The sequence below is a fragment of the Balaenoptera borealis genome, assembly GCF_965194805.1.
Source record: "Balaenoptera borealis genome assembly, chromosome: 4".
Lineage (NCBI taxonomy): Eukaryota > Metazoa > Chordata > Mammalia > Artiodactyla > Balaenopteridae > Balaenoptera > Balaenoptera borealis.
The window spans coordinates 64,540,173-64,555,424 of record NC_138861.1 but is presented as its reverse complement, the minus strand read 5'-3'; the positions used below and the strand labels follow the sequence as shown (position 1 = coordinate 64,555,424).

The window sequence follows — 15,252 nt, the reverse complement described above, 5'->3', positions numbered from 1 at the left end:
TAATATAAAATTTATTTTATGGTGATATGATGTGACAAGGGCCTTCTTGTCTCTGCTGGGACTGAACCCTCTTCCCTGAGGTCAGAAATATGATTCCAATTTGCATAATTTAAATACAACGTATGGCTTAAACACATATATGTGTATATATAAGCTTCTAATGTTGAGTCGCTAATGTAAAAAAATTCCTAAATTTCTAAAGAATTTATTTAAACATCACAGAAGAGTTTAGCTTAGAAGATAAAATGTTTCCTATATATTTTCTCTGCAATTTACTACTATGATGACAAGTACTATTAAGATGAAATGATACTATGATTGAAATTAAACCTTCTGCTCCCATTTGCAGTTGATTGAAGCTTACAAATAATGATCAGAAAATGATAAAATTGATACTGTTTAACATTGTGTATAGTTAGTTATATGTTCTAAGACACTGTTCAAGATAGTGATTTTAAAAGATACTACTTAGGGTGCTCTATGGGTACATGTACATTAAGCTACATAAATACATTCACTCTAAGAAAATTCACAAAGCATTCTTTATTTTTTAAACATAAAAATAAAAACTTATAATTAGTTAAAATCAGTGCTTTTGAAATACTAATTGTGGATACTTTGAAATGAATGAGAGAAATAAACTTGGAAGTGTCTGTTACTAAAGAAAAAAGAAATCATTAACTTAGGTCAAATTTTATGAAATGCTAATATGAATTGAAACTAGAAAAAAATAGTGTTTTGAGAAATGCCTTAAGGAATGTTTAATAACAATTACAAAAATATTTTTTCTGAGGATTTATTAATGCTTATAGAAAATGTGTGCATGTAAAAATATCTGTAATAGCACATTCATATTTCTTGCATATATAATCAGATCATTTACTATTGGAGAGTAAAGACATGGTAATTTGTATTCTGTTATGGGTGTTAAACATGTATTAGTAATATCTGTCAGTTACATTGGAACATTTTTTAGTTGATCCTATACGCTTTTAAAATGAATTCAATCTTATTACTATGGGTTAGCTACATTATTACACTTTGCCAGGAAAGGGGAGTGGGAAAAAGAAATTTCTAGATTGTAATTTAAATTTGTCTATTCACTGAATTTTTTCCAAAGTGTTTATAATAACTGTTTCTGATACTGGGTTCCTTTTAATGTTTAAAAAAGGCAATCCCTTGGTATGGTTAGCAGAAAAAGAAAAGGATTTTAGGGTGTCAGTAAAACATGCCTTTACCTGATGGTTTTGCCACTTATAGCCTGGATTTAATACAAGTTACTCAATCTCCTTGAGGCTAAATTTCCTCAACTGTAAAATGGAGAGAATATGAGTCACCTCTCAAGGTATAAAGCCTGGGATACAGCGGTGCTTAATCAATTCATTCATTTAAGCAGTGTATATTTCGTGTTTCCTATGTACCACGTACCACACTCAGTTCTGGAGAATATGAATAAAATACAAAAACCCTACCTTCATGAGGTTTAGTTTAGTAAGGAGTGATGACTCACTTACCCGAATGCTAGTCTAATTTTTCTTGGAAAGCATGCCTTGAAATGGAAAGAAAAAACTACAGGTGTAAAAATTTCAGATGAAATCATAGCAAAGTATCTTTTACTTATATGTCAGGGAGAAGAGATCAAGAGGATGACAGTAATGTCTACTAACAAGGTGATTTCAAGGATTAAAGGGATAACATGTAAACCACCTGGCTCATACTAGAGATTAGATTCATTCTCCTTCCATTTTATTATTCATCACATTCTTATTAACATACTAAAATCAGTTTTGAATCCACAAGTAATCCGGCTCAAAGGAGAGCCACAGTGATAATTAGAGTGCTGGAAAACAGAAGCAATGAGAAAAAGCTAAGGAAAAATAGTCAGGTTTCTAGGCAAGTGGTAGCAAAGTACCAGGGAACCTTTGAAAGGGAGGTGAGCCAAGGGTATCAAGAATGTCACCTTTCGATCTGAGGGACAGGAGGAAGTTGGGAGCCTCTACAGAATATTAAGTGAGGTCTCTGCTGAAGGAATTCAAGCTAGAAAAAATATAACTGAGGAGTAACCTGTTCTATAAGGAGATTACATGCTGAGAGGTGTTTCTTAGCTATTTTTGTGACAGGGACACTTTTAAGAATTAAGGTGCTTTGCCCCCAGGAAAATGTTCCAATATACACCATTTTAAATGCAATTCCAAGAGGTCCATGGATCCCAGGTCAAGACCCATTAAAAGCACGTAATCTTTATGGAAAAAATGTGGGAAGATTTACTTAACCCACAGTACTAGAATTCTGGATGATTAGGAAGATTTACTAGATAATAAAAGCTATTCAGTGCTACAGTGAGATACCAATGGCATCGCAGTTCTTACAAATGGGGAAAATTCTCAGTTTTCTGGAACTATTTGAACTAAGAGAGCATTTGGGCAACATCTCACAGTCTTCAAACTGTGATGTGCTATAATTAAAAACACTGTATATAATATGTCTTCTAATTATCCTGAACACAGAATATGATCATCATAATAGCATCAAAATAACATTTCTCTGACTAGTCCTCTAACTGCCACTAATTCATCTAGAAAAATTTTAGGGTTCAGTTGTGCTCTCAAACAGTTCTCTATGCTAGTAATCTCCAAATTTTTAAAGTAACACACTCTTTTCAAGAAAACATTTTTGAACACAGATCTCTAAGAAGATTAATTTATTTAGAAATTATATGTATGTACTCCTGTACTACTAGTCCAAACAAATTACTCACTATATGCAGAAAGGGAATTAAGAAAGATGAAATATAATTAGACATTCTAAAAGTTTCTTCCCCAGAGGGATCATCTTGCATGCCTCTGAGGTTTAAGTGCCCCACTTTGGAGACCACTATATAACATCCTTCTTTAAGCAAAGGCACTTTATTCACTCACAAGAAAAAAAAATGGGAGCTTTTTATTGGGGACAGGGGCTGGAGAGGAACTTAACTGGATTTGCACTGTAACCCAGTTTTACTAGTTATATCAAAGAGAAAGAGCCCTGGGAGCCAGGAGATATTAAGTATCAGTCCTACTTTAGAACTTGGGCAAGTCCTTCAGAACTTTTCATCTGTTTCCTGTTTTGTAAAATGGGTAATTACTCTCTTGCATAACTGAACGGGTTGCTGTGATGATCAAACAGACTCTATTAAAATGGGTATATTTTCTTGAGGTGTTGCCATATGGAAGACATGCTAGGCTCTTAATGTCCTATCAGTCTGATCCTTACAGTAATTCTTCTGGGTAGAAATTATTTTATCTACTTCAAGTATTTTATCTACTTCAATGAGTGCATTGTTGCTCACAGAGTTTAAGCTCGAGGTGCCTCACCATTACGGGGCCTAACTTGGATTTTATTGCAAAGCGCTTGACATCATGCTGCCTTTCAAACTAAAGTTCTAATTCCATTTGGTGGTGGGTTTCTAAAGGTTGGGGATGTCTAATCACTAGATTCTTTATCACATTGAGCTCAACAGTAAGCTCAGTAGACTTTCAAAAACATTTGTTTAATTGAATGAAAATGAGATAGTGACCTTAAACTCTACATACAAGGTCATCTAACGATTATGAAGCTTAGCGAGAAATTCAAGAGGCCTATGTCGGTACATTTTTTTACTTCAGCAATTGAATGCAAATGATTGCTTAAAAATAAGAAATTTTGTGTTCAGTGTATTTAATCCAAAAATCTGCCCTTCAAAATTAATTTTTAAAATAGGTATGTATCTCTGTAGATATAAATATATACCTAGATGTTGGTCATTGAGATTGATATTGATAGATGACTCCGATTATACCGGTTTTCAGGAGCGCTTATCAGAAACTAAATCAAGCCTGTGACCCGCAGGTCTCTGCGTACTAAATATAAGTTTGATCTGTCCTTGGGTTTGTGGCTCTGGTTCGTGTCCACAGGGTCTACTGACATTTGTAATCTTCCTTTTCCTCCAGGCTGCCTTTTCTTCAACTCAGTGCCTTTGTTCTTGCTTCTTCCCCCATTTAATAAACCCTCCTTAATCCTTTCTATGAATATATATGTTTGTTTACCAGTAATGCTCCCATTTTTCCCTCATTAACTCTAGGCAATTCATACTATTCTCTCATGGCTGAACACGTCTGTAATTTTTCACAGGAGCACAGATGCATGTCTGTATGTACATAAAGAGCAAATGCAATAAACCTTGACTGCTATTAGTGATTTTAGTTTTCTATCTTGTGGCAGGTTAATACTAATGAGGCTAATTAAGAAGATGAACAGGGTGGTAGACTTTGCAGGCTTTTCTCTTGTTTTCTTTTCCTCTAAGAATCATAGAATCTCGGGTTTGGACTTTATCTTAGATGCCATACTTCAATAAAACTACACAACCCGTGACTAAGTTCTTGAACCAATACGCCTACATTCCAATCTCCTCCCCACTCTCCCTCACTCCCATCCTAGTTCCAAAATACTGTGTAATCTTGACTTCCTCCTTGCATTGAGAGACTTACCATTAGAGAAGGATGTGAAAGCCTTTAAAAGAGAGAGATGATTTTTTAAAAGCTCCAAGATAAAATTGAATTGTTTTGGGCTTCCCTGGTGGCGCAGTGGTTGACAATCTGCCTGCCAATGCAGGGCACACGGGTTCGAGCCCTGGTCTGGGAAGATCCCACATACCGTGGAGCAACTAGGCCCGTGAGCCACAGTTACTGAGCCTGCGCGTCTGGAGCCTGTGCTCCGCAACAAGAGAGGCCGCGATAATGAGAGGCCCGCGCACCGCGATGAAGAGTGGCCCCCACTTGCCCCAACTAGAGAAAGCCCTCGCACAGAAACGAAGACCCAACACAGCCATAAATAAATTAATTTAAAAAAAAATTGAATTGTTTTATTATTTCATCTCAAGTCAATTCTCAGAAAGTTCAAGTACTTTTCAACAGAGTGACTATACACTTTCATGGTTTTTATAGAACACCTGCCTAATCATAGTATAGGTTAGCAACTTTTTCAAGACAAATTTCTCAATGCAGTTTTCTATCTTTTTACTTAAGACAATATGAAAGGGTGATTTTATATAGGAATGACAATGGATTTCATTATTCTAGTTTACAAAATATCTTCTCCTACTTGTACATAATCCCATTGAAAGAGATCTATTTTAGAGATTTTTAGTGGGCATCACCTTCACACACACATACAAATTACCATGTGGAAAGAGTATTATTATATGGATAATAAAATATGCGAAGTACCTGTTAATAATGTGAGTGATGAGGTAATGCTTCCCCACCGCCACTGGCCAATATTGATGGAACCCTTGCTATGTACATAGGACCTGGTGCTTTACCTATGTACTTTACATACATCCTATGTGCTTTACATACATCATTATTCCATTCAATCCTTCAACAACTCTGAGGATTTGCTACTTATGTAGTAAGAGGCTGGTTTCCCTACTTCCATTCTTGGTGCCTTAACACTGAACTCTCACACAGGAGACACATAATAATTATTATTATTATTACAATTCAGTGGTTTTTAATATATTCACAAAGCTGTGCAACCATCACCACTATCTAGTTCTAGAACATTGAAAATGTTTAAGTTTAATGTTTTAAGTTTTAAGTTTAATGTTTGTTTCTGAAAAGAAACACCGTTAGCTGTTACTCCCAGTTCCCCTGCCCTGTACATTTTTTATACCCATTTGTTGGGATTTTTCCTCTCCCAAGTTTGAAAGCAAGTGAAAATTAAGACACAGGAATCACACAAATGAAGATCAATTCATTACTTTCATTATTAATAAAATCTATTGATAGTAGTTTAGATTTAAGGCCAAAACTGTGCTGACACTTTACCCCAGATTTAGGTAGGCTTGACCTACCGTGAGTCACTGACGCAGTTTGAGAGTCACAGCCTGCCTCTTGGAGGCCCTTTGCCACATGGCAGGGAACAGAGCAGAACACCCACTCTGTCCTGGCAGGCTGCTGAGAGAGGACAAGAAGGCGTTGAGTTGAGCTTCCTGCCTTGCAGACTTACCTCTTAGATATTCAGTCCTACCCTCTGCAGAGGCGGTAGTTCTCTCTAGCAGCACCCTGCAGGATAGATTGGAGGGAGAAAGAAAGTAGTGGAGAGACCAGGCAAAGGGCTATTTCAATGCCATTAACATTTTGTATCCTATGTGAAAATAAGGAAACAAAAGACTTCTGCTGGGGCTGAAATTAAGGTTTGTTCCCTTGCCTTATTGAACTGCTTGACTCAGAGATGTGTCAAGTATATACTGGCATCTGGATTTCAGACAAAAGGAAGAATCTCTTTGCCCAGTTTTACAATTGCTTCTTTGGGGACCATCTGTTGGCTGATCCTTCAATCCTATGCCCTTTTGAATTGTTCTTTTCTTTGGTAATCCATTTTTGATTCAGGAGGCATCAGCATGTTCATTACGTTACATTATAGCCAGTTCTCTGTTGGGAGGTAGAATGAAGTGGAAAGATCACAGGGCTTGGACAGAGAAACTGTGCTCCAAGTTCCAACTCTACCCCTGAGGTAGACTGCTGCAGGACTACTATCAGTTTGTTCAAGTCTCACTATATACACTCCCCTTGGAAATGTGACTTTTCTGCTCCTGCCATAAAGAGGCTGAGTCTGTTTTTCTGCTCCTTGAATCTGGACTGGGTCATGCTTTGGTAAATGTGACAAAAGCAGAAGATTAGACAGTACTTGCACATTGGGTTTTGCCCTCTCTTACCCCTGAGCATTCTTCTGCTAGCATGTGAACAAGTCTAGGCCAGCTGACTGGAAGATGAGACTGCACGGAGTGTGATTCCAATTGTCTCAGTAGAGTGGTTTCCAACACCAACAACCACTTCTCTGATTCTCTGGACATCAACTAGGCATTCAACACTTCAGTTCAATTCTGATACTAACTACCTACCCAAATTTAGTGCAGACCCCACAGCTTAATTAAGAGCTGAGTCCCACGAGACTACCCCCTACTTCAGTCACTAGACACAAGTCCCAGATCTCCTGTCCTTCTGACTGACTGGTGATAAATCAGGGGTTCCCATGACCCTCTCCCAAGATTTCATAATTTACTAGAATGGCTCGCAGAACTCAGGAAAACACTTTGCTTACATTTACTGGTAAGGGATACAAATGAACAGCCAGATGACGAGGGCAAGGTCTGGAAGGATCCCAAGCACGGGTGCTACTGTCTTTGTGGAGATGGGGTACACCACCCTTTTGGCATGTGGAAACTTATCAAATCTTGTTGTTCAAGAGTTTTTACAAAGCATAATCTCCAGGCCCACCTCCTCCTTCCTGGAGGTTGGTAGGTAGGGCTGAAAGTTCCAACCCTCTTAATCATTTGTTCTTTTGGTGACCAGACCCATCCTGAAGATATCTAGGGGTCCCATCCTAAGTTACCTCATTAGTAAAAATTCAGGTATGATGTAAAAGGGTTCACTATGAATAACAAAAGCACTCCTATTACTTAGGAAATTCCAAGTGTTTTAGGATCTCTATGCCAGGAACTAGGAGACAAAGACTAAATATATTTCTTATTATACCACACCCAGTCATTCTGCATTCCCAGCTAATACCCCAAGCAAGTGAATGAGAGTACCCTAGACCATTAAGTCACAGCCAAGTGTACCCAGATCCAAAGAATCATCCGCCAGCCACAGAATGAGGAGAAATATAAAATGCTTGCTGTCTTAGTCCACTAAGTTTTAGGGTGGCTTGTAATACAGCAAAAGCTAATATAGCACCTTATTAGCCATGAAGACAAAGGGAGAAAATAGTTCTATTAAGAACATGAGAAAGATGGTTGCTGTAATTCAGAATGAATTTAATCTTGAACTTCCTGAGAGCCAAGGAAAATAAAAGAAAGATGGGTTATAGAGTTCCCATTATTTGAGAAAATAAGTATATAAATTCTAAAGAGGTGACAAACATTTTGGTGGTCAAAAAAAGAATAAGTGATATGTCATTATCAAAGAGACACAAAATACCATAACATATGAGTGTCCTCACATTTATAAGCAAAAGAAAAAATTTCTTCACCTGATTTTCTTACATTAACACTCAATATAAATCAAGATAATCCAACATGTTGTGAAAATTCAGCTTATTAAACCCTAAAGGAAGGAATGTTCAACAAGTCTATGAAACTGACTGGAATTTTTAAAAACACACTTTTGCAAAGAACTGGGTATGAAGGTAAGTCTTCAGATATGAAGGTTTTTTTTTTTTTATGTTTTAACCACACCCCCTTGCCATTCTTTTGTAATACAGCCAATCTTCATAAAATGTAAGTTCTTATCTAAATAGACTTTCACTTGATTGAGTCTTACTAGGTTATTTAAATATTTTAAACTTAAAAAATTATATTTCTATAGAACTCATAATAATGTGAACATATTAATTATGAAATGTTCAGCACATGAATGAAATTTGAATTCAAAGTTCAGCTTTGATTGTGTTATTTTTATCATTAGCAATTGCTCATATTTCCTTGATCTATATAAATATATTCTATTTATTGAACCTAAACTATGAGCCATGTACTATTCTAAGTGATTTATGTGTATTAATTCATTCAATCTTTTCAACTGTCTTGGAAGGTAGATATTAAATGCTTGTCCCAACCTGGCCCCTTATATGGCCCCTCTTACAGGTGCAAGTTTCCACTGAAAGTGCACAAAAAGTCAAGCATCTTAAATCAATGAGGAAAGTTTTGGAAAATAATTTACTTAAACACAAATCAAATTACATCCCTACCACACACCTCATACTAAAATTTGTGAAGGATTTAACCAGGAATTAAATGTAAAATTAAGCGATAAAAAAGTAGGTGATTTATCCCAGGAGAAAGAAGAATATTATATCACACAGCAATTAAGAAAGTTACAGAGGGAAATATCAATAGGAAAATAGTTGAATATACATAATGAAATGATGCTTACAATTTCTTTCCCGCAGGATTATAAACATTACTGGACAGAGCTGAGAGGAACTACACTTTTCTTTTATACTGACAAAAAAAGTACAACAGTAAGTAAACGTGTTCAGCTGATTTAATTTTTCCCGATAAACACTTGTCATATAGTTTATTATTCACTTCTGTCTTCCGAAAGTAAAGATATTCCAGTACAACCAATTTAAATAAGAACATTTATATCTGTGAGGGCTATCAATTACAAGACCTATGGTAAAATTTCCTGGGAAACTCAGAAGGTGTTAACTGATACCCGAAATCTCATAACATACAATATGTCACAATTTAATTTTTCTAGAAAGTACAAACATACCCCATGAGATAAGACTTCTAAGAGTTCAAGCATGAGAATAACAATAAAGAAATTCTGAGATTATTTATTTGTATTAATTTTAAATGATTGATATTTCAGTTTAACCACACAAAAAAAATGAAAATGGTGTATTTCATTTTTTCCACAAATAAAATGTAGCATTTTAGTAGCAAATGCATGTCTACCTTGGAATGCTATGCTTATGAGATTTTATGATCCAGTAACTTGTTTAAATATAAACATTTCAGACCATGGGTGTAGTAGCCCACACTGCTTAGAACATTGTTATTACATGACCAGATCCAATGAAAGATACAGAAAAAGAGCCTGTGTGATGTATTCTACCTGGAGGCATTTCAGCACCATTAGTGGTAAACTAACCAGAGGTCATTTAAAAAACCAAACAGAAAACAAACTTAAAATGGTCATCTTTGAGGTCAAGGGTTCAAGATGGCGGAGTAGAAGGACGTGCTTTCACTCCCTCTTCCGAGAGCATGGGAATCACAACTAACTGCTGAACTATCATCAACAGGAAGACACTGGAACTCACCAAAAAAGATACCCCACATCCAAAGACAAAGGAGAAGCCACAATGAGATGGTAGGAGGGGCGCAATCACAATAAAATCAAATCCCATAACTGTTGGGTGGGTGACTCACAAACTGGAGAACACTTATACCACAGAAGTCCACCCACTGGAGTGAAGGTTCTGAGCCCCACGTCAGGCTTCCCAACCTGGGGGTCCGGCAACAGGAGGAGGAATTCCTTAGAGAATCAGACTTTGAAGACTAGCAGGATTTGACTGCCGGACTTCGACAGGACTGGGGGAAACAGAGACTCCACTCTTGGAGGGCACACACAAAGTGGTGTGCGCATCGGGACCCAGGGGAAGGAGCAGTGACCCCAGGGGAGACTGAACCAGACCTACCTGCTAGTGTTGGAGGGTCTCCTGCAGAGGCGGGGGGTGGCTGTATCTCACCGTAAGGACAAGGACACTGGCAGCAGAAGTTCTGGGAAGTACTCCTTGGCGTGAGCCCTCCCAGAGTCTGCCATTAGCCCCACCAAAGAGCCTGGGTAGGCTCCAGTGTTGGGTCACCTCAGGTCAAACAACCAACAAAGAGGGGACCCAGCCCCACCCATCAGCAGACAAGTGGATTAAAGTTTTACTGAGCTCTGCCCACCAGAGCAACAGCCAGCTCTACCCACCACCAGTCCCTCCCATCAGGAAACTTGCACAAGCCTCTTAGATAGCCTCAACCAGAGGGCAGACAGCAGAAGCAGGAAGACCTACAATCCTGCAGCCTGTGGAACAAAAAACACATTCACAGAAAGATAGACAAGATGAAAAGGCAGAGGCCTATGTACCAGATGAAGGAACAAGATAAAACCTCAGAAAAACAACTAAATGAAGTGGAGATAGGCAACCTTCCAGAAAAAGAATTCAGAATAATGATAGTGAAGATGATCCAGGACCTCGGAAAAAGAATGGAGGCAAAGATCGAGAAGATGCAAGAAATGTTTTAAAAAGACCAAGAAGAATTAAAGAACAAACAGAGATGAACAATACAATAACTGAAACAAAAAATACACTAGAAGGAATCAATAGCAGAATAACTGAGGCAGAAGAACGGATAAGTGACCTGGAAGACAGCATAGTGGAATTCACTGCTGCAGAACAGAACAAAGAAAAAAGAATGAAAAGAAATGAAGACAGCCTAAGAGACCTCTGAGACAACACTAAATGCAACAACATTCGCATTATAGGGGTCCCAGAAGGATAAGAGAGAGAGAAAGGATCCGAGCAAATATTTGAAGAGATTACAGTTGAAAAATTCCCTAACATGGGAAAGGAAATAGGCACCCAAGTCCAGGAAGCACAGAGAGTCCCATATAGGATAAACCCAAGGAGAAACAAGCCGAGACACATAGCAATCAAATTGACAAAAATTAAAGGCAAAGAAAAATTATTAAAAGCAACAAGGGGAAAATGACAAATAACATACAACAGAACTCCCATAAGGTTAACAGCTGATCTCTCAGAAGAAACTCTATGAGCCAGAAGGGAGTGGCATGACATATTTAAAGTGATGAAAGGGAATAAACTACAACCAAGATTACTCTACCCAGCAAGGATCTCATTCAGATTTGACGGAGAAATCAAAAGCTTTACAGACAAGCAAAAGCTAAGAGAATTCAGCACCACCAAACAAGCTCTACAACAAATGCTAAAGGAACTTCTTTAAGTGGAAAACACAAGGGAAGAAAAGGACCTACAAAAACAAACCCAAAACAATTAAGAAAATGGTCATAGGAACATACATATCGATAATTACCTTAAACGTGAATGGATTAAATGCTCCAACCAAAAGATACAGGCTCTCTGAATGGATACATAAACAAAACCCATATATATGCTGTCTACAAGAGACCCACTTCAGACCTAGGGACACATACAGACTGAAAGTGAGGGGATGGAAAAAGATATTCCATGAAAATTGAAATCAAAAGAAAGCTGGAGTAGCAATACCCGTATCAGATAAAATAGACTTTAAAATAAAGAATGTTACAAGAGACAAGGAAAGACACTATATAATGATCAAGGGATCAATCCAAGAAGAAGATATAACAATTATAAATATATATGCACCCAACATAGGAGCACCTCAATACATAAGGCAACTGCTAACAGCTGTAAGAAAGGAAACCGACAGTAACACAATAATAGTGGGGGATTTTAACACCTCACTTACACCAATGGGCAGATCATCCAAACAGAAAATTAATAAAGAAACACAAGCTTTAAATGACACAATAGACCAGATAGATTTAATTGATATTTATAGAATATTCCATTCAAAAAGAGCAGATTACACTTTCTTCTCAAATGCACACAGAACATTCTGCAGGATAGATCACATCTTAGATCACAAATCAAGCCTCAGTAAATTTAAGAAAATGAAATCATATCAAGCATCTTTTCTGACCACAATGCTCTTCTCAAACTCTTCCAAAAATTGCAGAGGAAGGAACACTCCCAAATTCATTCTATGAGGCCACCATCACCCTGATACCAAAACCAGAAAAAGATACTACAAAAAAAGAAAACTACAGACCAATATCACCAATGAATATAGATTCAAAAATCCTCAACAGAATACTAGCAAACAGAATCCAACAGCACATTAAAAGGATCATATACCATGAGAAGTGGGATTTATCCCAGGGATGCAACGATTCTTCAATATATGCAAATCAATCAATGTGATACACCATATTAACAAATTGAAGAAGGAAAACCATATGATCATCTCAATAGACACAGAAAAAGCTTTTGACAAAATTCAACACCCATTTATGATAAAAACTCTCCAGAAAGTGGGCATAGAGGGAACCTACCTCTACATAATAAAGGCCATATACGACAAACCCACAGAATACATCATTCTCAATGGTGAAAAACTGAAAGCATTTCCTCTGAGATCAGGAACAAGACAAGGATGTCCACTCTCACCACTATTATTCAACATAGTTTTGGAAGTCCTAGCCACAGAAATCAGAGAAGAAAAATAAATAAAAGGAATCCAAATTGGAAAAGAAGATGTAAAACTGTCACTGTTTGCAGATGACATGATACTATACATAGAGAATCCTAAAGAGGCCACCAGAAAACTACTAGAGCTAATCAATGAATTTGGTAAAGTTGCAGGATACAAAAGTAAGGCACAGAAATCTCTTGCATTCCTATACACTAACAACGAAAGATCAGAAAGAGAAATTAAGGAAACAATCCCATTCAGCATTGCAACAAAAAGAATAAAATACCTAGGAATAAACCTACCTAAGGAGGCAAAAGACCTGTATGCAGAAAAGTATAAGACACTGATGAAAGAAATTAAAGATGATACCAACAGATGGAGAGATATACCTAGGTATAAACCTACCTAAGGAGGCAAAAGACCTGTATGCAGAAAAGTATAAGACACTGATGAAAGAAATTAAAGATGATACCAACAGATGGAGAGATATACCATGTTCTTGGATTGGAAGAATCAATATTGTGAAAATGACTATACCACACAAAGCATTCTACAGATTCAATGCCATCCCTATGAAACTACCAATGGCATTTTTCACAGAACGAGAAGAAAAAATTTCACAATTTGTACGGAGACACAAATGACCCCAAATAGCCAAAGCAGTCTTGAGGGAAAAAAGCGGAGGTGGAGGAATCAGACTCCCTGAGTTCAGACTTTACTACAAAGCTACAGTAATCACGACAGTATGGTACTGGCACAAAAACAGAAATATAGATCAATGGAACAGGATAGAAAGCCCAGAGATAAACCCATGCACCTATGGTCAACTAATCTATGACAAAGGAGGCAAGGATATACAATGGAGAAAAGACAGTCTCTTCAATAAGTGGTGCTGGGAGAACTGGACAGCTACATGTAAAAGAATGACATTAGAACACTCCCTAACACCATACACAAAAATAAACTCAAAATGGATTAGAGACCTAAATGTAAGACCGGACACTATAAAACTCTTAGAGGAAAACATAGGAAGAACACTCTTTGACATAAATCACAGCAAGATCTTTTGGATCCACCTCTTAGAGTAATGAAAATAAAAACAAAAATAAACAAATGGGACCTAATGAAACTTAAAAGCTTTTGCACAGCAAAGGAAACTACAAACAAGACAAAAAGACAACCCTCAGAATGGGAGAAGTATTTGCAAATGAATCAACGGACAAAGGGTTAATCTCCAAAATATATAAACAGCTCATGCAGCTCAACATTAAAAAAACAAACAACCCAATCCAAAAATGTGCAGAAGACCTATATAGACATTTCTCCAAAGAAGACATACAGATGGCCAAGAAGTACATGAAAAGCTGCTCAACATCACTAATTATTAGAGAAATGGAAATCAAAACTACAATGAGGTATCACCTCACACCAGTTAGAATGGGCATCACCAGAAAATCTACAAACAACAAATGCTGGATAGGGTGTGGAGAAAAGGGAACCCTCTTGCACTGTTGGTTGGAATGTAAACTGATACAGCCACTATGGAGAACAGTATGGAGGTTCCTTAAAAAACTAAAAATAGAATTACCATATGACCCAGCAATCCCACTACTGGGCATATACCCAGAGAAAACCATAATTCCAAAAGACACATGCACCCCAATGTTCATTGCAGCACTATTTACAATAGCCAGGAGATGGAAGCAACCTAAATGCCCATCAACAGACGAATGGGTAAAGAAGATTTGGTACATATATACAGAGGAATATTACTCAGCCATAAAAAGGAACGAAATTGGGTCATTTGTAGAGACGTGGATGGATCTAGAGACTTCATACAGAGTGAAGTAAGTCAGAGAAAGAAAACAAATATCGTATATTAACACATATATATGGAATCTGGAAAAACGGTACAGATGAACCTGTTTGCAGGGCAGAAATTGAGACACAGACGTAGAGGACAAACGTATGGACACCAAGGGGGGAAAGTGGGGGGGGATGGTGGTGTGATGAATTGGGAGATAAGGACTGACATGTATACACTAATATGTATAAAATGGATAACTAGTAAGAAACTGCTGTATAAAAAAATAAATAAAATTCAAAAAAATAAAATAAAAAACAAAAACAAAAAACAACAAAAAAAGAAAGTAAATGACAGCCTAAATTGCCAACTGCAAGCAGTTATCTGACTTCATTTCTTCAAGGCCTCTGACAATTTCTGGCCTCATCTCCTGCCATTTCCCACTTGAGCATAATGCTTTTACCCATTCCTCTATTACATCAGACTCTTGCCTGAAGATGGACTTCCCATTTGCTTTTCTTTAGGCCTGGAAGGCTCTCCTCTCTTCAATACCATCTTCTGAGAGAGGGCTTCACTTTTCACCCACTGTAAGTTAGGTTTCTGCAACCCTTTC

General features: G+C 37.3%; 1 protein-coding gene across 2 annotated transcripts in view; it reads left to right on the top strand.

Annotated features, from left to right (window-relative positions):
- STAP1 (signal transducing adaptor family member 1) overlaps window positions 1-15,252 on the top strand; it is a 53,336-nt gene that overhangs the window by 7,078 nt on the left and 31,006 nt on the right. For both annotated transcript variants that reach the window (XR_014244015.1, XM_082390282.1), the window contains exon 2: window positions 8,971-9,042. Coding sequence is in view for 1 of the 2 variants with exons in the window: in XM_082390282.1 (XP_082246408.1) it covers window positions 8,971-9,042 (72 nt within the window). In the remaining variant the exon portion in view is untranslated. The remainder of the gene's footprint in view (window positions 1-8,970; window positions 9,043-15,252) is intronic.